At 45.7% G+C, this 22947-nt stretch overlaps 1 protein-coding gene across 2 annotated transcripts; it reads left to right on the top strand.

Moving 5' to 3' along the window:
* Positions 1-152: 152 nt before the first annotated feature.
* On the top strand, positions 153-21889 carry ccdc88b (coiled-coil domain containing 88B). Of its 2 annotated transcripts, none has more exons than XM_036943227.1 (28): positions 153-407; positions 3407-3555; positions 3802-3910; positions 4620-4689; positions 4797-4855; positions 5049-5132; positions 5262-5402; positions 5655-5803; positions 6075-6156; positions 6256-6414; positions 7997-8143; positions 8268-8457; positions 8650-8780; positions 8985-9056; positions 12383-13108; positions 13579-13758; positions 13885-14225; positions 14410-14569; positions 14643-14978; positions 15529-15690; positions 15838-16115; positions 16471-16614; positions 19497-19683; positions 19966-20111; positions 20317-20421; positions 20746-20903; positions 21095-21397; positions 21685-21889. In XM_036943227.1, exons 1-28 carry the CDS (start codon positions 348-350, stop codon positions 21762-21764), a joined length of 4908 nt encoding a protein of 1635 aa, XP_036799122.1. In that variant the 5' UTR covers positions 153-347; the 3' UTR covers positions 21765-21889. The 2 variants fall into 2 exon arrangements, with proteins under 2 accessions (XP_036799122.1, XP_036799121.1); XM_036943226.1 differs by having other exon boundaries at positions 155-407; positions 21095-21412.
* The last annotated feature ends 1058 nt before the right edge of the window (positions 21890-22947 follow it).

Consider the following 22947-nt stretch of genomic DNA (forward strand, 5'->3'; position numbering starts at 1 on the left):
CCCCAGTGCGCACAAAGTAGTCTAATATTTTCCATCCATCTCAAACCACCTACTCATTTGTCATTGAGCGACTTTCTTTTCTGGAAACAAACTCACTGGTAAAGGTGGTGATTGTTCCGGGTAGGCCTAAAGCACTAATGAAATGTGTTCGTTAAGAAATTCCGGTGTGGTTTTGCAATGTGCTTACCACCAGCACTAACTGAAAAAGTGAGATAGAGGAAGAGAGAGGGAGGGGAACTGAAATGACGAACACAATGGATTCAGTATTTAGTAAAATTGCTTTAATAATGTAGGATATATTTTATTTATATTTTTTATAGAAGTTTGTAAATTATTTATGCGACACCATGGACTCTAACATAATGGACATTCTAGAAGAATTCATGGAAAGTGCGTTGGTGACTTGGGTATGTGTCAAAGCTTATTTAAATCACTTTCAGATGCTATAGTAGTAGACCTAGATATACGTGATGATGATAGTCTTTTATAACATATAAAAACACATAGCCTATTGCTGTTGTTTTGCTTTTATGGAGTATCAATACATACAAATCCTGTAAATAAACGACGTGTAAATTTAAAAACACTTATGAGATTATGCATTTTGTAAATAATGTATAACTCTTTATTTACAGAAGTTATAACAACACGGATGGGTTGAACTTGAATCAGATGTAAATGCTTGTCATAACTTTTGTCATAACAGCAAACAACACTTAGTTCTCAAACTTCTCCTTTTCACAGCTTTCTCTACAATGGCTCATAGAATGTATCTTGTTGTTTTACCTTTATATCTGTGACTTCCTATTCCCTTTCTTATTTATTTCTCAGTAAAATATGACCATCTCGAGTTTCATTGATCTATACCACAGATTCCAGATAGCAGTTTTCTCTGTTTGCAGTGATCCCCATGTGGTCTCCATATATATTATTTAGGTTGTACAGTGCCTTCGGAATGTGTTCAGTCCCCTTGACTTTTACCGCAATTTGTTACGTTACAGCCTGATTCTAAAATGGAATAAGTTGTCCCCCCCCCCCCCTCATCAATCTAATCACAATACCCCACAATGACAAAGCAAAAACAGATTTTTTGAAATTCTTACTAATTTATTCAAAATCCAGAACACATTTACGTAAGTATTCAGACCAAGTCTTCTTGGGTATGACACTACAAGCTTGGCACATCTGTATTTGGGGAGTTTCTCCCATTCTTCTCTGCAGACCTTCTCAGCTCTGTCAGGTTGGACGAGGAGCGTTGCTGCACAGCTATTTCCAGGTCTCTCCAGAGATGTTCGATCGGGTTTAAGTCATGGCTCTAGCTGGGCCACTCAAGGACATTCAGAGACTTGTCCCGAAGCCACTCGTGTGTTGTCTTGGCTGTGTGCTTAGGGTCGTTGTCCTGTTGGAAGGTGAACCGTTGCCCCAATCTGAGGTCCTGAGTGCTGCAGAGATGGTTGTCCTTCTGGAAAGTTCTTCCATCTCCACAGAGGAACTCTGGAGCTCTGTCAGAGTGACCATTAGGTTCTTAGTCACCTCCCTGACCAAGGCCCTTCTCCCCCGATTGCTCAGTTTGGCCGGGCAGCCAGCTTTAGGAAGAGTAAAACATCTTCCATTTAAGAATGATGGAGGCCACTGTGTTCTTTGGGACCTTCAGAAATGTTTTGGTACCCTTCCCCAGATCTGTGCCTCGACACATTCCTGTCTCTGAGCTCTATGGACAATTTTTTTGCCCTCATTGCTTGGTTTTTGCTCTGACATGCACTGTCCATTGTGGGACCTTATATAGACAGGTGTGTGCCTTTCCAAATCACATCCAATCAATTGAATTTAGCACAGTTGGACTCCAATCAAATTGAATAAACATCTCAAGGGCGATCAATGGAAACAGGATGCACCTGAGCTCAATTTCGAGTCTCAAAGCAAAGGGTCTGAATACTTATTTAAATAAGGTATCTGTTTTTAGTTTTTAATATATTTGTAAACATTTCAAAAGACCTGTTTTCGTTTATCATTATGTTGTATTGTGTGTAGATTGATGAGGATTTTTATTTATTTAATCCACTTTAGAATAAGGCTGTAACGTAACAAAATGTGGAAAAAGTCAAGGGATCTGAATATTTTCCGAAAGGCACTGTTTATTATGTTTCTATTGAATTTAGGGCTCGATTCAATCCGTAGCGCAGAATATCTGTGTTGTGGCGCGGTTCACATTTAAAGGTCATTTCCGATTGAGCCAACATACACTACATGACCAAAAGTATGCTCGTCAAACATCTCATTCCAAAATCATGTTTATTAATATGGAGTTGGTCCCCCCTTTGCTGCAATAACAGCCTCAACTCTTCTGGGAAGGCTTTCCACTAGATGTTGGAACATTGCTGTGAGGTCGAGCACTGATGTTGGGCGATTAGGCCTGGCTCGCAGTCTAGTTAGTCTGCGTTCCAATTCGATGGGGTTGAGGTCAGGGCTCTGTGCAAGCCAGTCAAGTTCGTCCACACCGATCTTGACAAACTGTTGCCATAAAGTTGTAAGCACAGAATCGTCTGGAATGTCATTGTAGGCCGTAACATTAAGATTTCCCTTCACTGGAACTAAGGGCCCTAGACCGAAGCGTGAAAAACAGCCCCAGGCCATTATTCCTCCTCCACCAAACTTTACAGCATTGGGGCACAGAGTTTTCCTGGCATCCGACAAACCCAGATTCTTCCGTCGGACTGCCAGATGGGGAAGTCGTGATTCATCACTCCAGAGAACGTGTTCCCACTGCTCCAATATTGTGGAGCTTTACACCCCTCCAGCTGACACTTGGCATTGCGCATGGTGATCTTAGGCTTGTGTGCAGTGCGGCTGCTCAGCCATGGAAACCCATTTCATGAAGCTCCCGATGATGTTGTGCTGACGTTGCTTCCAGAGACAGTTTAGAACTCTGTAGTGAGTGTTGCAACCGAGGACAGACCATTTCTACGTGCTTCAGCACTTGGCGGTTCCATTCTGTGAGCTTGTGTGGTGTACCACTTTGCGGCTGAGCCGTTGTTGCGCCTAGACGTTTCCACTTCACAATAACAGCACTTGCAGTTGACCGGGGCAGCTCTAGCAGCTCTAGCAAATTTTACAAACTGACTTTTTGGAAAGATAGCTTCTGATGACGGTGCAATGTTAAAAGTTACTAAGCTCTTCAGTAAGGCCATTCTACTGCCAATGTTTGTCTATGGAGATTGCATGGCGGTGTGCTCGATTTTATACACCTGTCAGTAAATAGCCAAAACCACTAATTTGAAGGGGTGTCCACATACTTTTGTTTATATAGTGTATACAGCGTTTACTGTGAATGCAGTCTCCGCGACATTAATTGTTGATCGCGCTATAAAACAGATTAAAGGCCCTAATAGGATGCCCCCTCCCTCAGGTACAGCTCTTTGATGGTGTAGTGGACAGGGAGGAGAATGTCATGCTCTTCAACCAGTACATGGAGGTGAACTCCAAGTCCCAGAATTCCCATGACCGCTACCTGAGACTGACCAATGGGATCTTTCTCAACGAGGTCATGAGGGTCATGTAAGTTCACACCTTTGCACAGGCCTCAAATGTCACAAGCAGGAAGTACACATTCCATAGCATGTAGTGTATACTGAAGGATTCAATGTAATACATTTATTGTACTTTATCTGATCAAAGGTATTATAGCTGGTGAAATACTGGGCTGGGATAGTTACCTCTGCCAAGAGGTGAGAGCTTTTATGGCACAAGTAGACGTGCACACTGGCTCAATCCCCACTCTGTCTGTCTGTCTGTCATTCCCAGAGACCCCAACCCCAAGCTGGAGCATTTGTACCGCAGTGGGAGAGATGACCAGATGCTCAGAGTCCAGAACTTCTCCATCCTCAACCGACACCTCAGGGCCTTCTACCAGGTATTGGTATTTGTGTCATGATTTTGTTTGATACACAATCACATCTCAGAGTAATTTACCACACAAGGTCCAGACTTGAGCCTAGGGAGACATCCAGGAAAATCTCTGCGAGAAATGAACTTTAGTCCAATACAATGTACAAAACACACAAAAACATGAGTCTTCACTGTTTGAGTTCCTGCTTTTGATAAGTCATTCAAACCCTCTGAACAGTGGAGCATCATGGGAGGGACACCAGCAAGTTTCAAATAATATTCTGGGATTTATTCAGAAATGTTTTGGATACAATTTATTGACAGGACTGTTTGTCATGACAACAATTCCGTCTTGTCTGATGTTGCTACGATGTCATTTTGTTTTTTGTGGTTTCACTTCTTACTTCGTGTTTCCTGGTCACACTGGCAGGGCTGTGAAACCTTAAACCACCAGCAGCATGTGGTCACTGCAGCCTAATTTCTCTCTACCAGGGCTTGTGTCTGAGAACTAAATATAGTCATCGTACTACATAGAAACATACATGAACAAATTGGCCTACTTTCCCCTCTGATGTCATCTGTGTTTATATTCTAAACTGAACTAAACTGAACTAAACTGGAAGGTTTTGTCATTTCAATGTTGATTTGAATACAGTAACTGCAATGTGGTTAGGGAAATTTCAATAAATAAATCTTTGAATCCTTTCAAGCTCTCCCTCTGATTCTGTCTACAGGAAGACCTACGGCAGCTGATTCTGATGCCTCTTCCGAACATTGCCATTTTGGGGCAAGACCCCCTAACAGGTAAAAAGAGCCAGTTGAAAGTACAGAATCTCTGATTGGGCTCCTATGTTGTCTATGAGAGTATGATGGGAACAAGAGAGTCATAAGAGTGGTATCTGTGTCTTCAGAGGCAGCAGTGGAGGAGTTGAGGAGATTGCTCCTGCTTTTACTGGGATGTGCTGTACAGGTGATTTTTCTCACACACACAAATACACACGCACACACACACAAATACACACACACACACACATGCTCACACACACAAATACACACGCTCACACACACAAATACACACGCTCACACACACAAATACACACGCACACGCACACACACACACACTGAGCCAACTTTACTGACTACTCTTTGTTGATCAACAACAGTGTGAGAGGAAGGAAACATTCATACAGCAAATCCAGTCGCTGGACATCGAGACTCAAACTGCCATTGCCAACTGTATCCAGGAGGTCAGTTCAGTTCCCTACTCATTTATTCATATCCACTATTAACGTTCACCACGTCAGCCATTCTGTGCTGGAATGCTCAGTCACATACTGTTATTACCATAGAGAGGTAAGAAACTGTTGTTCCTGCAGGTGACCCAGGACCCCAGAGCGGTGCTGCCGCTGCAGTGGGAGGAGCTGGGAGGGCTGGAGGGGGTGGAGCTACAGGTGCTGTTTGGCTCCATGGCCAGACAGATCCAAGGCCTGCTGGCACAGAGGGACACACACCTGGAGGTACACAGACAAATACTCACAAATAGGTCCAGAACAACAAAGAGGAATTGAATGATGAAACCAGGCCTTTCAGCCTCTATAGGAGAGTGTATTCCACATGAAAGCATCACTGTGTCAAACCTGATTTAAAAAGCTTTAAGGGTTCTTCCTCTCCGAGATTCACACAGAACCTGATCCTGATTTCATCACCTTCCTATCATCTCTCTCCGTCTCTCTTTTTCCTTCTGTCTCTCCCTCCGCCCTCTCTCTCAGAGGATAGCAGAGTTGTGTTGGAAGAGTGAGGTCCAGCAGGCTGAGTCTGTCATGGCAACCCGAGGTGGTCACGTTGACGAGCAGCCCCAGGGTCTGGCTGTCCAGTTAGCAGACAGCAGGGCCAAACTACGACGCCTCAAACAAGAACTGTAAGACGTGTGAGTGTGTGTGTGTGTATGCTTGTGTGTGTGAGACCGTCATGTCAGTGTGTGCATCAAAACGTTTTTAAGTTGGAGGAAGACTTTTCTTTGAGAGATGTCTGGTAACTGTTAGAACTACATACAGTATGTCGTCCATTTCTAGGGAATACAAAGACAAGTGTGTGTTTAAGGTTTTTAAATTGGAAGAGGACTATTCTGTAAGAGGTGTCTGTAGTTTAGTAGTACAATACTATTGCAATAATGACGTCTGTTTCTAAAGGGAAGACAAAGGGGATCAACTATTGGATCACAAGCAGGAAGTACAAACTATGGACGAGCAGCTGAAGAAACTTCAGAAAGAGGTAAGATTTTCTCTGGTCTCACTACCAGTAACTGGACCAGAACTTTCTGCTACTTTTGTCCTCCTCTAACCACACCTCTATCTTGTGTGTGTTGGGCAGAACCGCAGTCTTCAGGGTGAGGTGCGGGGAATGCGAGCGTTGCGTGACGAGCTGGACTGTCTTCGTGACCGTGCAGGCAGAGCTGAGCAGCTGCAGACAGAACTACAGAGCTGCACTCATAGACTACGCAGCCTGGAAGTCACTCGTACACAACTGAAGGTATCTCCGAAATACACTGCACACTGTTTTGTACACAGAGACACTATTGAGGGTTTCTACACCTATACACCACACACTGTTTAGTACACAGAGACTCTACTGAAGGTATCGCCACCAATACACCACACACTGTTGCCACACACAGGCACAATTGAAGGTACCACACCACCTCTACCGTCAACTGTAGCCACACTCAGCTGATGGTTGGCCCATTCCCAAAACAACCCTCAGCCCCTTCCCCCTAGCTACTTCCCTCTGTGTTTGCAGATGGGCTTACAGTAGGTGAGCTCCCTCAATAGTGATTATACTTTGCAGTTTCTTCAGATCTGTACATACCTGTAGTATTGGTGCTAGGTATTGTAGGTGCTATGCCTTGTTTTTCTACTGGGACATTGAATGCTGTTACCTGTCTCTGTCTCTGTCCCCTGTCTGTCTCTGTCCCTATCTCCTGTTTCTGTCCCCTGTCCCTATCTCATGTCTCCTTCTCTGTCCCCTGTCTGTCTCTATGTCTATGTGTCTATCCCCTGTCTCTCTCCCTCTCTCTGTCTCTATCCCCTGTCTCTGTGTCCATCCCGTCTCTGTCTCTATCCCCTGTCTCTGTCTATCCCCTCTCTATCTTTGTCCCTCTCTTTGTCTCTATCCCCTGTCTCTGTCTCTATCCCCGGTCTCTCTCTCTGTGTCTCTGTCCCCTGTCTCTTTCTCTCTCTCTGTTTCTATTCCCTGTCCCGGTCTCTGACTCTTTCTCTGTCTCTATCCCCCGTCTCTGTCCCCTGTCACTTTCTCTCTCTCTGTTTCTATTCCCTGTCCCTGTCTCTGACTCTCTCTCTGTCTCTATCCCCGGTCTCTGTTTCTTTCTCTATCCCCGGTCTCTCTCTCTGTGTCTCTGTCCCCTGTCTCTTTCTCTCTCTCTCTCTGTTTCTATTCCCTGTCCCTGTCTCTGACTCTTTCTCTGTCTCTATCCCCCGTCTCTGTCCCCTGTCTCTTTCGCTCTCTCTATCCCCTGTCCCCATCTCTTTCTGTTTCTATTCCCTGTCCCTGTCTCTGACTCTCTCTCTCTCTGTCTCTATCCCCTGTCCCCGTCTCTCTGTTTCTATCCCCTGTCCCTGTCTCTTTCTCTCTCTCTGTCTCTATCCCCTGTCCCTCTCTGTCTCTATCCCCTGTCCCTGTCTCTCTCTGTTTCTATCCCCTGTCCCTGTCTCTCTCTGTCTCTATCCCCTGTCCCCGTCTCTCCCTGTCTCTGACTCTTTCTCTCTCTCTGTCTCTATCCCCTGTCCCCGTCTCTCTGTCTCTATCCCCTGTCCCTGTCTCTCTCTGTTCCTATCCCCTGTCCCTGTCTCTCTCTGTCTCTATCCCCTGTCCCCGTCTCTCTGTCTCTATCCCCTGTCCCTGTCTCTCTCTGTTTCTATCCCCTGTCCCTGTCTCTCTCGGTCTCTATCCCCTGTCCCCGTCTCTGACTCTTTCTCTCTCTCTGTCTCTATCCCCTGTCCCCGTCTCTCTGTCTCTATCCCCGTCTCTCTGTCTCTATCCTCTGTCCCCATCTCTCTCTGTGTCTCTGTCCCGTCTCTGTATGGCGCCCCCCTAGGAGCAGCAGCAGCTGTGTGTGGCACTGCAGGAGACCCGGGTCCTGCTGGAGGAGCAGCTGGCGGACACACGACAACGCTGCTCGAGCCTACGTGAGCTGGAGAGAGACAATCTACTGCTGCGACGAAGACTCATAGACCTGGAGGGGGTAGGTAATGATAGTAATGTGTGTGTGGTAATGTGTTTCTGAATCACAAGTAAGAAATTTGGTATCTGCTGTCCGGGCTCACGTAGATATTTCCCCTAATTTGTTGGTGTCTGTGTGTGTGTAGGAGCGGGATACTGAGAGGCAGAGGGTCGATGAGCTGTTAGAGATGAATATGGGCCTGGAGGCGGAGCTTAGACAGGAGCTTAGACATAACAACAATACAGGCACGATGACAGCGGCTCCACATTTCCACCAATTGGAGGTGGAGTCTGACGAGGAGGCTGGGCTAAGAGTGGAGCTAAGAGAAGAGATTGGTCAGTCAGTCTGCCTGTCTGTTGTGTGTCTTTTCAGTTAAATTAATTTGATTATTGTCAACGACCCCTCCTCTCTAATTCAAATTCAAATAAGCTTTAATAGCATGAATGGTACCACTGTTGCCAAAGCAATGAAATATATATCCCTCCCTCCCTCTCCACTCCCTCTCTCTCTCATTCGCTCTCTCTCAGATCTGAAGCCTCTGAGTGTGGAGGTGGGCGAGGCATCGTCACTGAGGCTTCTGGGAGCTGAGAATGAGAACGCTGAGCTGAGGAGACGCCTGGAGGACCTGCAGTCCGAACAGGAGTTCAGGGGTCAGAGGGTAAGGGTCACGAGAGTCGATCTATCAAAATGGATTGAGTCTAGGTTAAACCTCCAGGGGGCAGGCAAAGGCAACAGTAGCAAGGAAAAGTAAAGAAGAATGAGACTCTACACAGGGAGCCTTGTGGCTTGCCAAGTACTTGTATTAGTGTCCAGGCTAAGGGCACTGCTATTGGAGGATCCAACTGTCTGCTATATTTTGCAGCAAGCTGATTTGCCGGAGGTGAGGGAGGAGTTGGCCTGTCTGGAGGCAGAACACCAGAATACGCTAAGAGAGGTGAGTTGATGTGACCGACTGTGTTAACCCTCTGAGCTAAAGCCTAGGCATTAGGAGGCTAACAAAAGTCTTTAGGTCTAAGAGAACGCTATTCATCATGTGGGTCACTAAACCGTTACCGTGCATTCAGAAAGTATTCAGACCCCTTCCCTTTTCCCACATTCTGTTACAGCCTTATTCTAACTCAATTTAAAAAAATGTCCTCATCAATCTACACACAATACCCCATAATGACAAAGCGAAAACAGGTTTTTAGAAATGTTTGCAAATTTTTTTTTTAAATAAACAGAAATACCTTATTTACATCAGCCTGTCAGACCATGAGAAACAAGAATCAAGTGTCACATCTGGAGGAAACCTGTCACCATCCGTACAGTGAAGCATGGTGGTAGCATCATGTTGTGGGGATGTTTTTCAGCGGCAGGGACTGGGAGACTAGTCAGGATCGAGGGAAAGATGAACGGAGCAAAGTACAGAGAGATCCTTAATGAAACCTGCTCCAGAGCGCTCAGGACCTCAGACTGGGGCAAAGGTTCACCTTCCAACAGGACAACGACCCTAAGCACACAGCCAAGACAACACAGGAGTGGCTTCGGAGTGGATTCGGGACAAGTCCCTGAATGTCCTTGAGTGGCCCAGCCAAAGCCTGGACTTGAACCCGTTTGAACATTTCTGGCATCATACCCAAGGAGACTCAAGGCTGAAATCACTGCAATCACTACCAAAAGGGTCTTAATACTTCTATAAATGTGGTATTTCAGTTTTTTATTTTTAATACATTTGCAAAAATATCAAAACACCTGTTTTTTCTTTGTCATTATGGGGTATTGTGTGTAGATTGATGAGGGGGAAAAAGTATTCAATCCATTTTAGAATGAGGCTGTAATGTAACAAAATGTGGAAAAAGTCAAGGGGTCTGAATACTTTCCGAAGGCACTGTATCTAGATGTGACCTCACTGTGTCATCCGACATGTATCTAGATGTGACCTCACTGTGTCGTCCGACATGTATCTAGATGTGACCTCACTGTGTCGTCTGACATGTATCTAGATGTGACCTCACTGTGTCGTCTGACATGTATCTAGATGTGACCTCACTGTGTCGTCCGACATGTATCTAGATGTGACCTCACTGTGTCGTCCGACATGTATCTAGATGTGACCTCACTGTGTCGTCTGACATGTATCTAGATGTGACCTCACTGTGTCGTCCGACATGTATCTAGATGTGACCTCACTGTGTCGTCTGACATGTATCTAGATGTGACCTCACTGTGTCGTCCGACATGTATCTAGATGTGACCTCACTGTGTCGTCTGACATGTATCTAGATGTGACCTCACTGTGTCGTCCGACATGTATCTAGATGTGACCTCACTGTGTCGTCTGACATGTATCTAGATGTGACCTCACTGTGTCGTCCGACATGTATCTAGATGTGACCTCACTGTGTCGTCCGACATGTATCTAGATGTGACCTCACTGTGTCGTCTGACATGTATCTAGATGTGACCTCACTGTGTCGTCCGACATGTATCTAGATGTGACCTCACTGTGTCGTCTGACATGTATCTAGATGTGACCTCACTGTGTCGTCCGACATGTATCTAGATGTGACCTCACTGTGTCGTCTGACATGTATCTAGATGTGACCTCACTGTGTCGTCCGACATGTATCTAGATGTGACCTCACTGTGTCGTCTGACATGTATCTAGATGTGACCTCACTGTGTCGTCCGACATGTATCTAGATGTGACCTCAATGTGTCGTCCGACATGTATCTAGATGTGACCTCACTGTGTCGTCTGACATGTATCTAGATGTGACCTCACTGTGTCGTCCGACATGTATCTAGATGTGACCTCACTGTGTCGTCCGACATGTATCTAGATGTGACCTCACTGTGTCGTCCGACATGTATCTAGATGTGACCTCACTGTGTCGTCCGACATGTATCTAGATGTGACCTCACTGTGTCGTCTGACATGTATCTAGATGTGACCTCACTGTGTCGCCCGACATGTATCTAGATGTGACCTCACTGTGTCGTCCGACATGTATCTAGATGTGACCTCACTGTGTCGTCCGACATGTATCTAGATGTGACCTCACTGTGTCGTCCGACATGTATCTAGATGTGACCTCACTGTGTCGTCTGACATGTATCTAGATGTGACCTCACTGTGTCGTCTGACATGTATCTAGATGTGACCTCACTGTGTCGTCCGACATGTATCTAGATGTGACCTCACTGTGTCGTCCGACATGTATCTAGATGTGACCTCACTGTGTCGTCTGACATGTATCTAGATGTGACCTCACTGTGTCGTCCGACATGTATCTAGATGTGACCTCACTGTGTCGTCCGACATGTATCTAGATGTGACCTCACTGTGTCGTCTGACATGTATCTAGATGTGACCTCACTGTGTCGTCCGACATGTATCTAGATGTGACCTCACTGTGTCGTCTGACATGTATCTAGATGTGACCTCACTGTGTCGTCCGACATGTATCTAGATGTGACCTCACTGTGTCGTCCGACATGTATCTAGATGTGACCTCACTGTGTCGTCCGACATGTATCTAGATGTGACCTCACTGTGTCGTCCGACATGTATCTAGATGTGACCTCACTGTGTCGTCTGACATGTATCTAGATGTGACCTCACTGTGTCGTCTGACATGTATCTAGATGTGACCTCACTGTGTCGTCCGACATGTATCTAGATGTGACCTCACTGTGTCGTCCGACATGTATCTAGATGTGACCTCACTGTGTCGTCCGACATGTATCTAGATGTGACCTCACTGTGTCGTCTGACATGTATCTAGATGTGACCTCACTGTGTCGTCTGACATGTATCTAGATGTGACCTCACTGTGTCGTCCGACATGTATCTAGATGTGACCTCACTGTGTCGTCGGACATGTATCTAGATGTGACCTCACTGTGTCGTCCGACATGTATCTAGATGTGACCTCACTGTGTCGTCCGACATGTATCTAGATGTGACCTCACTGTGTCGTCTGACATGTATCTAGATGTGACCTCACTGTGTCGTCCGACATGTATCTAGATGTGACCTCACTGTGTCGTCTGACATGTATCTAGATGTGACCTCACTGTGTCGTCCGACATGTATCTAGATGTGACCTCACTGTGTCGTCTGACATGTATCTAGATGTGACCTCACTGTGTCGTCTGACATGTATCTAGATGTGACCTCACTGTGTCGTCTGACATGTATCTAGATGTGACCTCACTGTGTCGTCTGACACATTAACTGTTCTTGTCATTGTCTACCTTCCTCTCCACTCTCAGTTTCAGAACGTCAAGAATGAAAATGCCACTTTGAAAAAGAGCCTGGAACTGCTGTTGACAAAGCGTCAAAGTATTGAGGAAGAAGGAGAGAAGGAGGAGAGGGGAGAGAAGGAGGAGAGGGGAGTCCAAGGTTCTGAGTCCTCAAGAGGAGAAGGGGAGGGTACTGCCCGGAGAGGGTTGGACAGTGAAAGGGAAGCCAACATCATTAGAACCCAAAGAGAAGCTGGAGTTGGGGCAGAGCTGCTCCATCCTGAAGAGAGAGGGGTGGAAGCAGAGGATCAGGTGCTGAAACCCCAAAAGAGAGAAGAAGAAGCAGAATGTGAGAAGATAGAGAGAGAGATAAAACATGTTACAAATGAGAAGGAAGAAGATCTTGGGAAGGCAGATATTGACCGGAAAGAGATACAAGACCCCAGCCCAGCCACTGAAGAAGAGAAACTACCAAAAACAAAGGAGAGAGAAGACAAAGAAAAGTCAGTGGAACTCAGTGAAAAAGACGTGTGTGTGTTCCCTGGGCCTGAAGTGGAGCGCCTGGCCTCTGAGCTCCAGCAGGCCCTGGAGGAGGCAGACAAGCAGGTGTCTGTAGCCCAGGACCTGCGCTCCAAGCTGGGGGAGCAGAGCAGGAAAGCCTGGGAGGCTGAGCAGAGACTGGTGCTACTGGAGGCCGAGGGCCAGAGACTGAGGAAGGCTTCAGAGAGCCTGGCGGAGGCTAGGAGACAGATAGAGGTATGGAACCAATCACGAAAAAATCATTACTCTGCCAGTAGTTTCATGTACCAGACTCATAGGGCTTTCTTCCTTCACATTGCAGCTGTCATAGACAGTTACTTAATCCCTTGTCCATCCATAGTCTTCCATAGAGTACCATAGTCTTCCATAGAGTACCATAGTCTTCCATAGAGTACCATAGTCTTCCATAGAGTACCATAGTCTTCCATAGAGTACCATAGTCTTCCATAGAGTACCATAGTCTTCCATAGAGTCCCATAGTCTTCCTAGAGTACCATAGTCTTCCATAGAGTACCATAGTCTTCCATAGAGTACCATAGTCTTCCATAGAGTACCATAGTCTTCCATAGAGTACCATCGTCTTCCATAGAGTACCATAGTCTTCCTAGTCCTCCTTACTGTAGTCTGTCTGTCAGATGGTCCGTCCCTCTGTCCCTTCCACATCATTCCTCTCTGGTTTGTGTTAGGTGCTACAGGGGGAACGCCTGGAGATGGAGGAGGAGCTATGTCGTCTGCGGAGCCAGGCTGAGCTACAACGGATGCAGGCCTCGGTCATCGCTACTCTGGAGGGGGAGCGAGCCACGCTGGAGAGAGAGAGAGAGACCCTCCGTAGCTATGTGGACACCCTACGCACTGCCCAACGCAAGGTGCCACTGCTGCAGTACACACACTATGCACTGCAAAACACACACATTACTACCAACAGAAAGATCAGGACTAGATTACACAATGTCACTGAATACTGTGATCCTGAACACTACCTTGTTTGACAGGGTGACCAATTGGAGCTGACGACCCAAGCTCTGAGGGCGGAGCTAGAGCGCCAGGGGAGGAGTCTGGAATCCTCACGGCGCAATGAGGAGGAGCTAGAGGCGGAGCTTCGCGAGGTAGCACTAGAGGTGGAGTCTCTGACCCGGGGGCGGGACCAGGCTCTGCTGGAGGCCTTGCGATTGGAGCATGAGAAGGAGGCGTGCCAGAGCGAGCTGGACAGCCAACGAAAGGAGCAGAGGCAGAGGGAGAGGGAGGTGGCCAGGCTGAGGCAGCAGCTACAGAGTACAGCATCAGCCCTGGAACACAGCAACCAGAGGGCCTGCAGTCTGGAGACAGAGCACAGGTGATACACAAACACCTGAAGCTGCGCGCGCTCACACACACACACACACACACACACACACACACACACACACAATTCATTTAAAATAGAGGTAGCAGAACAGTCCCCTCCATGTACAAACAGTGTGTTTCTGTACTATTACCATATTATGGGTCTGACCTAGTTGATCTCTCTGTCTCTGTAGGCATGTGTGTCAGGAGCTGTCTCAATCCAAGGAGCTCTGTGCTCAACTACAGGACCTGGAGCAGGAGCTCGGTACTCGGCTACAGGGTCTGGAGAAGGAGAGCCAGGAGCTTAAAGAGCTGAACACAGAAGCCCAGGATAAAATCAGATCTCTGACTCAGGTGTGTGTATGTGTGTGTGTGTATGTGTGCCTTGAGCCTAGAAACAAGTGTTCATCCTCTCCTTTTCCCACAGGAGCTAGCCAATGAGAAGGTGCAGTCTCAGAAACTGTCCAATGAGGATGCACGACTGAAGCAGGATTTGGAGAGGGCAGAGGCGGAACTGAAGACAGTTACCGCTGACCTTCTTCTTTCAGAGAAGCGGGAGAGAGATGCCGTCCCTGCTAATATCCCACCAGAAAGCCCTGCTAACACACAGCAGGCTACATCCTCAGACACACTCACATTAGAGCACCCAGAGGCTAAAGATGCCCAATCAAAAGAGGGCCACGACCTCCCTACGACCCCAAAAGCTGGAGTAGAGAAGACGGACTGGTCTCTGAGGGAACGACTGATAGACCTGGAGAGAGAGGTGTGTGTTCACCTGTCGTTATTATTTGATTTGTTTATATTTGCTGTGCCATATCATATGTCCTAGATAACAGAAGCTAGCTACAGTGGACCGTACCCTGTCCCCCAGTGTACCTCTCTAGGAAGAATATTCTGCTTATACCCTCATCACATATTTGTAATCAACTCATCTCCCTCTCAGAATGCAGCAGGGGGTTAGGAGAGGGAGGTGTGTGTCTGTGTGTGTTCACCTCTCAGAATGCAGCAGGGGGTTAGGAGAGGGAGGTGTGTGTCTGTGTGTGTTCACCTCTCAGAATGCAGCAGGGGGTTAGGAGAGGGAGGTGTGTGTCTGTGTGTGTTCACCTCTCAGAATGCAGCAGGGGGTTAGGAGAGGGAGGTGTGTGTCTGTGTGTGTTCACCTCTCAGAATGCAGCAGGGGGTTAGGAGAGGGAGGTGTGTGTCTGTGTGTGTTCACCTGACAGATTCTAATCTGCTGAGATATGCTGTGACAACTAGTCATTTGATTGTCAACATTCTCTAGTCAAATCATCTCTTTCTCACCTCCCCCTCAGAATGCAGCGGTGGGCGCAGAGCGGGAGGTGTTGCTATGCCAGCTGTCTCAGTCCCAGTCAGCCGGTAGCCACCTGAGGGAGCAGATAGACACCCTGCATCATCACTCCATCAGCCTGCAGGAGACCTGCACCAAGCTGCAGACACTCAACACTCAGCTACAGGTATCATACAGCTACTATTGTTTTATATAGTTATTATACTGAAACTGTTACCTCTCGCCACTTCAGACTGTAGTACTGTCAACTGTCTCAGAGTTACAGTGTTTGGTTTCCAACACCCCCCCCCCCCCCTCCCCTCCCCTCTCCCAGGTTGACCAGGCGGCCCTGAGCTTCCAGCATGCAGCAGTGTTGGCGAGGTGCAGCGAGAGCGAAGCCAGGTGTGCTGCTCTGGAGGCGGAGTCTAAGGTGTGGGCCAGGGAACATGAGGAGTCATTGGCCAGGACGGAGGGGCTCAGGAGGGACCAGGAGCGAATGACAATGTTGCAGCAGAGGCAGGAGGTGGAGCTAGAGGAGCTGCTGAATAGACACTCTGACCTGAGGACCAACAACCGTAACCTGGAGACACAGTACAGGGAGCTGGAGGGAAGGTAGGGAGCCGGAGGGAAGGTAGGGAGCCGGAGGGAAGGTAGGGAGCCGGAGGGAAGGTAGGGAGCCGGAGGGAAGGTAGGGAGCCGGAGGGAAGGTAGGGAGCCAGAGGGAAGGTAGGGAGCTAGAAGGAAGGTAGTGAACACAAAGTAACACTTTATGTAAAGAAGTATACATAAGGCATTCTTAACTTTATGAAACCAGTCTGATTGTAATTTCATATACCATTGAACACACTGTAAACTGACTTGTGAGAAAAACCCTGATAAAATAACGTTTATGAAATGAGTCATGACACCTTAATGAGTGTTTAAGTAGAAGTCATAGCAATGTTCATAATTGCTTCATGTTCTCCAGGTATCAGGAGCTCCTGGGCCTCAAATCCCATCTGGAGGAGAAAGAAACAGAGATGAAGATGGAAAGAGAGAAGATGGAGGGAGAGGTGCAGAAGAAAGCGGAGAGAGAAAGAGAACTAGAGAGACTGAAAGAGGATTATGAGAGGTAAAAAAAAACACCCTCTCAGTCAAACAACTAACTGCTCCGTCATCACTTATTCTCTTCAACTTGTTTCATGTAATATAACTTCTTGTTCTATTCAGTTCATCCCTGATCGATTCAGTTAATTCCTGATCTATTCAGTTAATTCCTGATCTATTCAGTTCATTCCTGATCTATTCAGTTCATTCCTGATCTATTCAGTTAATTCCTGATCTATTTAGTTCATCCCTGATCTATTCAGTTCATCCCTGATCTATTCAGTTCATCCCTGATCTATTCAGTTCATTCCTGATCTATTTAGTTCATCCCTGATCTATTCAGTTAATTCCTGATCTATTTAGTTAGTCCCTGATCTATTCAGTTAATTCCTGATCTATTCAGTTATTTCCTGATCTATTTAGTTCGTCCCTGATCTATTCAGTTAATTCCTGATCTATTCAGTTTGTTCTTGTTCTATTCAGTCCATCCCTGATCTATTCAGTTCATCCCTTATCTATTCAGTTCTTTCCTGATCTATTCAGTTAATTCCTGATCTATTCAGTTTGTCCTTGTTCTATTCAGTTCTTCCCATATCTATTCAGTCCATCCCATATCTATTCAGTTCATTCCTGATCTATTCATTTAATTCCTGATCTATTCAGTTAATTCCTGATCTATTCAGTTAATTCCTGATCTATTCAGTTCATCCCTGATCTATCCAGTTAATCCCTGATCTATTTAGTTCATCCCTGATCTATTCAGTTAATTCCTGATCTATTTAGTTAGTCCCGGATCTATTCAGTTAATTCCTGATCTATTCAGTTCATTCCTGATCTATTTAGTTCATCCCTGATCTATTCAGTTAATTCCTGATCTATTCAGTTTGTCCTTGTTCTATTCAGTTCATCCCATATATATTCAGTTCATTCCTGATCTATTCAGTTCATTCCTGATCTATTCAGTTTGTCCTTGTTCTAGTCATTTAATTTCATTCCTGATCTATTCAGTTAATTCCTGATCTATTCAGTTAATTCCTGATCTATTCAGTTAATTCCTGATCTATTCAGTTCATCCCTGATCTATTCAGTTAATCCCTGATCTATCCAGTTAATCCCTGATCTATTTAGTTCATCCCTGATCTATTCAGTTAATTCCTGATCTATTTAGTTAGTCCCGGATCTATTCAGTTAATTCCTGATCTATTCAGTTCATTCCTGATCTATTTAGTTCATCCCTGATCTATTCAGTTAATTCCTGATCTATTCAGTTTGTCCTTGTTCTATTCAGTTCATCCCATATCTATTCAGTTCATCCCATATATATTCAGTTCATTCCTGATCTATTCAGTTCATTCCTGATCTATTCAGTTTGTCCTTGTTCTAGTCATTTAATTTCATTCCTGATCTATTCAGTTAATTCCTGATCTATTCAGTTAATTCCTGATCTATTTAGTTCATCCCTGATCTATTCAGTTAATTCCTGATCTATTCAGTTAATTCCTGATCTATTCAGTTCATCCCTGATATATTCAGTTAATTCCTGATCTATTCAGTTAATTCCTGATCTATTCAGTTCATCCCTGATCTATTCAGTTAATTCCTGATCTATTTAGTTAGTCCCGGATCTATTCAGTTAATTCCTGATCTATTCAGTTCATTCCTGATCTATTTAGTTCATCCCTGATCTATTCAGTTAATTCCTGATCTATTCAGTTCATCCCATATCTATTCAGTTCATCCCATATATATTCAGTTCATTCCTGATCTATTCAGTTTGTCCTTGTTCTAGTCATTTAATTTCATTCCTGATCTATTCAGTTAATTCCTCATCTATTTAGTTCATCCCTGATCTATTCAGTTAATTCCTGATCTATTCAGTTAATTCCTGATCTATTCAGTTCATCCCTGATCTATTCAGTTAATTCCTGATCTATTCAGTTAATTCCTGATCTATTCAATTCATCCCTGATCTATTCAGTTCATCCCTGATCTATTCAGTTAATTCCTGATCTATTCAGTTCATCCCTGATCTATTCAGTTAATTCCTGATCTATTCAGTTTGTTCTTGTTCTATTCAGTTCATCCCTGATCTGGTCAGTTAATTCCTGATCTATTTAGTTCATCCCTGATCTATTCAGTTAATTCCTGATCTATTTAGTTAGTCCCTGATCTATTCAGTTAATTCCTGATCTATTCAGTTAATTCCTGATCTATTCAGTTCATCCCTGATCTTTTCAGTTAATTCCTGATCTATTCAGTTAATTCCTGATCTATTCAGTTCATCCCTGATCTATTCAGTTCATCCCTGATCTATTCAGTTCATCCCTGATCTATTCAGTTCATCCCTGATCTATTCAGTTAATTCCTGATCTATTCAGTTTGTTCTTGTTCTATTCAGTTCATCCCTGATCTATTCAGTTAATTCCTGATCTATTTAGTTCATCCCTGATCTATTCAGTTAATTCCTGATCTATTCAGTTAATTCCTGATCTATTCAGTTCATCCCTGATCTATTCAGTTCATCCCTGATCTATTCCGTTAATTCCTGATCTATTCAGTTCATCCCTTATCTATTCAGTTATTTCCTGATCTATTCAGTTTGTCCTTGTTCTATTCAGTTCATCCCTGATCTATTCATTTCATCCCTGATCTATTCAGTTCATCCCTTATCTATTCAGTTCATTCCTGATCTATTCAGTTCGTCCTTGTTCTATTAATTTCATCCCTGATCTATTCTATTTGTCCTTATTCTATTCAGTTTGTCCAAGCAGTTGGTTGTATGACTGACAAATAGCCTGAGTTGCTGTATCACTGTCTTATTTTGTCAAGTAATTCCTTGGTTTTCTGTCTCTGTCTGTCGGTCTGTCTGATCTGATCCTATCTGGTTGTGTTGTTCTGTTCTCCCAGGCTTCAGGGCGTGCAGAGGGAGTCAGCTCAGGTACAGAGTGAGCTGCTGGCTCAGGGCTCAATGCTGCGGGGTGAGCTGAGTGCTGCCCAGCTGGAGAGGACCAGGCTGGAGGGAGAGATCAACTCTCTGAGGGAGAACAACCAGAGACTGGAGCTCTGCACTGACCGCCTCACCAACCAGTACCAGGTCAGGAGGAAGGGAGGGTCTCACTCACACACACGTTAGTTTTACTATCCAAGTTGCGACCATTTTTTTTTTATTTCCCCTAAAACTAACCCTAACTGTACCCTAAACCCTGAGCACAAAATAGCATTGTTGCTTTTAGGGACCAGCGAAATGTCCACATTGTCAAATTGTCCTTGTTTTACTATCCTTGTGATGACTTTTGGAACACAGACGTATATTTAAGTTAGACCACACACACACCTTACCTTGTTTACTATAAATAATTCTGAAACCTGTGTGTAGCTGCTGACCCAGCTGAAGGGGAACATGGAGGAGGAGAACCGTCACCTGTTGGAGCAGAACCAGAGTCTGACCAATCACAACAGAGACCTGATGGAGCAGAGCCTGGAGCGCAAGGACCAGCACCACTCACAGCAGAGAGAATACCAGTCAGTACACACACACTCACAGCAGAGAGAGTACCAGCCAGTGCACACACACACACACACACACACACACACAGCAGAGAGAGTACCAGTCAGTACACACACAGCAGAGAGAGTACCAGTCAGTACACACACACAAATGTAAATATGATTCTATTTTCGCCTAACTTCTCATCTCTCTTCTTTCTCCTCTCCTCCCTCTCTCCAGGGAGAAGATGGGTGAGCTGCGTAGAGAGAAACAGAAGCTGGTGGAGAAGATCATGGATCAGTACAGAGTCCTGGACCCCAGCATGCCTACACCCATCAAGGCCAAGTAAAGACACACACACACACACACACACACACACACACACACACAGGTTGTCCATTGAAGTCAATGATGTGCCGTTAAGATTGGGGCTGTGGAGGCTGATGCCCCGCTGTAAAGATGCTGTCATGGACAGGTGGACTTGTCGAGAGAGGTTCCAGTGTTTCTTCTGGACTCCTGCAATTCGTTTGGGTGCAGACACAGATCAAGGCCAAATTCCTCTTTTTGTCGTCATCCCCTCCACCAACTCTCTCCATCTCCCTCACTTCTTATTCATCTTGATCTCCTTCACTATGTCTTCTTCCTTCCTTTCCTCCTCCATCTCTGTAGGAAGTCCAACTGGATAGCAGACAGGATGAAGAAGCTGATTAAGCCTAAAGGAGGAGGAGGGAGAGAGGGACGTGCTCTGTTCTACGCTGCTGGCAGTATAGAGAACCTGGCTGACAGTGCAGACTACCCACCAGACACACATACTGCTGCTGGTTCTGGTGAGACTATACAAGACAGACAGACAGAACAACAACTCGTGAGAGACCACAGACACTATTATACACAAATCACATTCAAATCCCTACATGAGTCATTTGTACTGATACTACTACTCATACGACTCTCCCTCACTGTCCCTTGTATTCTATCTCCGTTACATCTTTCCCACCTGTTCTCTTCTCTCCTCCAGACCACCGCAGTGCCCCCGTCTCCCCCTCCCCCCTGCGACATGCCACCTCTCTGGGTGACTCTGACCAGGCGGGGGGGCTGTGTGGGCTGCCGCTGCGTTCAGGTTTGGGGGGCCGTCGAAAGCTGGGCTCCCATCGAAAGCTGGGCTCCCAGTCCTTCAGTCCCGGAGACCAGAAGACTTCACCCCTCCAGCGTCTCCAATCTGCAGACAGAGTGATCTGGGAAGGGCAGAGCAGCCCTACAGACACACCCATGACCTCAGCCAACAACAGCCAGGAGAATGTGATGGAGGAGGGAGGAAGAGGTGAGGAGGATAAAGGTGAGATGGATGAAGAGGGAGGGAGTGGGGGGAAACGGGGGAGGGAGAGGGATAACAAGGGAGGGAGGTGGTGGAAGGAAGAGAGGTAAGGAGGGATCAGAGGAAGGAGTGGGGGGAGAGGTGAACATGCAGGTGTGGACTATAGGGGAGAGGTGGAGGGAGGACGGAGGGAGGGGTTAGACATGAGCTGACACTGATGTCCCTGACCAACCCTGACAAATTGAAGTGAAGTGACTGGTTTTGACAGGACCTCTGTGTGTGTTTGGTTTTAGCCGTGAGTGGGGACAACATTGAAGGACATCTCAACTCAGACCCCTGCTGTCAGTCCAGTAAGGATAAACCGGCAAACTAAAAGAGAATTACTACCTTTCTGCTTCAACTGGAGTTAACATGATCCTTTGCACACATCCGACCTCTGCATACAGATCTGATCAAAATCCAGATAGGGACTCAAATTAAAAAAGTGTCAAATTCAAATGTTTTGTCTGATTTTTGTAAAAGGTGCCAGAAAATACAGTATTTCCGATTCCATAGACTGTAAACAAAATATTTTTCTACCAGCTAGTACTGTATTTGTATATATCATTGAAGAGATGCCTCTGTTCTTCTGGGGTGATAAGCAGCAGTTTCTCCTCTGTGGCCAATAGGTGTCAGTGTAGAGCTAGTTAGACACCAATACAGATCAGATGCGGGAGAATCTTTGAAATGAGAAACATGGGCTGTAGATCCATCACGACTGTAGGGCCTCTCTGGTTCCCTGCATCCCACACCAAGGAAGCAACACCTCAGCATTTCAGCTGGGGAGGGTGGGGGGGGATGGAGGGGAGAGAAGACTGACACTAAAGGATAAAAGCAGAGAGAGAGGCTCTCCACCGAAGCCCCGGTGAATTACGATTCAGAAAAAGACAAATGGAAGGCTAATACAATTCATGAATTATGTAGTTGTCATGGCAACATTAATCAAAATGAGGCCCCAGCCTCTGAACATTTTGTTTATGAAATTGAGATGCATCCAGCGTGAGTGAGTGTGGAGGATGACATTGGGCCTGCCACTCAGTCAGACATCTCCATCTGACACCTGCAGACAGACAGCAACCACAAGGTGACAAAAGCAGTGACATAACAACCCAGAACAAAGACAATGAAACTCCTTCTCATTCCTTACAGTCAATAAAACTAAATGCATTGTACATCTGTGCCAGTAGTCATTAACATGTACGTTTGAAGAGTAGGGGTGTAAAAAAAGAGACATTTCTGAGACTAGAATAAAAGTTAAATGACATGTACGGTACACGGCCCAGTGTTCATCTGAACTTGTCAGTATGTGTCTGTAGTGGTGGTTCAACACAGTGCCTTCAGAAAGTATTCACACCCCTTGACTTTTTCCACCTTTTGTTGTGTTACAGCGTGAATTTTAGATTTTGTGCCACTGGCCTATAAAAAATACCCCATAGTCAGTGGAAATACAGTGGGGCAAAAAAGTATTTAGTCAGCCACCAATTGTGCAAGTTCTCCCACTTAAAAATATGAGAGAG

The sequence above is a fragment of the Oncorhynchus mykiss genome, chromosome 14 (assembly GCF_013265735.2).
Source record: "Oncorhynchus mykiss isolate Arlee chromosome 14, USDA_OmykA_1.1, whole genome shotgun sequence".
Taxonomy (NCBI): Eukaryota; Metazoa; Chordata; class Actinopteri; order Salmoniformes; family Salmonidae; genus Oncorhynchus; species Oncorhynchus mykiss.

Coding starts and splice junctions, on each gene's coding strand:
- ccdc88b (XM_036943226.1), top strand. CDS start 348: ATGGACTCTAACATAATGGACATTCTAGAAGAATTCATGGAAAGTGCG. Junction 14,570..14,642: donor AAATCAGATCTCTGACTCAG/GTGTGTGTATGT, acceptor CTTTTCCCACAG/GAGCTAGCCAATGAGAAGGT. Junction 19,684..19,965: donor GCCTCACCAACCAGTACCAG/GTCAGGAGGAAG, acceptor ACCTGTGTGTAG/CTGCTGACCCAGCTGAAGGG.